We start from the raw sequence: 1,810 nt of genomic DNA on the forward strand, positions 1-1,810 counted from the left end.
TTCTGGGGGTGACATATATAGTAGTGTTGTATATTCTGGGGGTGACATATATATGTGTAGAAGGAACCCACAGGTTAGTGTATAACAAGATTCACAATATCCTTTGCCAGTAACTGTCATGGCCGCCGGAGATTACGCACCGTGACGCACTGACGTTAAACGCGCCCTCTATAGGGGGCAGGGCTTTAATTTTGTTTTGATGCTTGTTGTCAGGGAACAGCCAGTGGTAGAGCAGCAATCAGAACACGTGACCTTTTTGCTGAAGACCGGCCAGGTGAGGAGAAAGGTGAGAGACCTCTAGGGTAAAGAAGGGGTTTTGTGCACCCCTAATAGGCTTCCGTCTCTCCATTCCATGGTTTTCTGTTCCTCTGTGTAGCACTACAACCCCCTTCAGCATCCTCTGTGTCCCTCCTGTCTGATTCCCCCTAAGAGTCCCCTTCTCACCCCCACTGTGGGTCTCCTCCGGCCCTCTCTTTATGTCCCCTCCTCTGCACCTCCCCCCTGTGTGTACCCCTTCCCGTGTGTCCCTCCCCCTTTGCCCCCCCTTTGGTATTTGTGGCGGGCATGGGGGAGGGGTGTATATAAGTCACATGGGTGTGTTTTGTCTGGCAGGTTATGTCCCCAATTCTGGGCCGTCCTTCTGGGCCGATACTTTAGGGGTTTGGACCCCTTTGGATGCGGAACTCTTCATCTTCATACAACATGTCGGGAATGACTAAGACTGCATGGAAACTGCGTAAGTCTGCGCCCTGTGTGTCCCCCCCCCCCACTGGGGTCCCTGTGTGTCCCCCCCCCACTGGGGTCCCTGTGTGTCCCCCCCCACACTGGGGTCCCTCTGTCCCCCCCACTGGGGTCCCTGTGTGTGCCCCCTCTTCCGTGGTCCCTGTGTGCCCCCCCTCCCCCGTGGTCCCTGTGTGCCCCCCTCCCACTGGGGTCCCTCTGTGTGCCCCCCCTTCCCCGTGGTCCCTGTGTGCCCCCCTCCCCCGTGGTCCCTCACGTCTTTCTTGTCACATTTCTGTTTTGCAGAGGAATTTGTTGCTCATGCCAGCAATGTGTCTGCCGTGGCGCTGGGGAAGAGTTCCGGCCGCCTCTTGGCCACGGGGGGTGAAGATTGCCGGGTGAATCTGTGGTCAGTGAATAAACCCAACTGCATCATGGTGAGAGCTGCGCACTTTTTATATTTCCCCTCTCCTGGGACATTTGGGGGTGCAGTTATGTGAATGCGGGGTAATACAGGGGGGGTCATAAAATATATTGTGCAGTTTCTGGTGTCTCTGGGGCCCCATAGCACAATTTAAACTTCATCCTTCAGGGCCCCTGGTCAGACTGCCGGCACAATGTTGGTTCTGTATTACCCAAATCTTCCATTTCCAGGATGTGTGGCCCCTGAATCTTCCAGTCTGCCCAGGTGTGGGGCTGATTTCTGGGATCTCCTCCGTCCGCTATGTTGTCCGGAGCTTGGGGTTGGTGCTGATGGTTGCCACGCTTTTTGGTGGTATTAGTGGTGCCAAGATGGTAGCGCCCCCTATTGCTCTGATTTACCCCGTGTGTGTTTGTAGAGTCTGACCGGTCACAACTCCCCGGTAGAGAGCGTCAGGTTCAACCCATCCGAGAAGCTGATTGTAGCCGGATCCCAGGCCGGATCTCTGCGCGTCTGGAATATGGAGGAGGCCAAAAGTGAGTTCACCAAGTGCCACGTCACGTGTGAATGTGTGTGTGTCACGTGTGTTGTGTGTGTGTGTGTCACGTGTTGTGTGTGTGTGTGTCACGTGTTGTGTGTGTGTGTGTGTCACGGGTTGTGTGTGTGTGT

The 1,810-nt window shown here is 55.2% G+C and overlaps 2 protein-coding genes across 3 annotated transcripts in view; one reads left to right on the forward strand and one right to left on the reverse strand.

Annotated features, from left to right (window-relative positions):
* CCDC102A (coiled-coil domain containing 102A) overlaps positions 1 to 1,810 on the reverse strand; it is a 53,749-nt gene that overhangs the window by 44,910 nt on the left and 7,029 nt on the right. The window lies entirely within an intron of this gene.
* The window catches only part of KATNB1 (katanin regulatory subunit B1), a gene marked incomplete in the record, with an annotated part of 8,362 nt that continues 6,721 nt past the window's right edge, over positions 170 to 1,810 (forward strand). Inside the window, 4 exon segments of the mRNA XM_072422770.1 lie at positions 170 to 286; positions 613 to 736; positions 1,027 to 1,157; positions 1,560 to 1,677. Of these exon segments, the coding sequence (XP_072278871.1) occupies positions 676 to 736; positions 1,027 to 1,157; positions 1,560 to 1,677 (310 nt within the window).

Source organism: Pyxicephalus adspersus, chromosome 9 (genome assembly GCF_032062135.1).
Source record: "Pyxicephalus adspersus chromosome 9, UCB_Pads_2.0, whole genome shotgun sequence".
NCBI classification, from domain to species: Eukaryota; Metazoa; Chordata; class Amphibia; order Anura; family Pyxicephalidae; genus Pyxicephalus; species Pyxicephalus adspersus.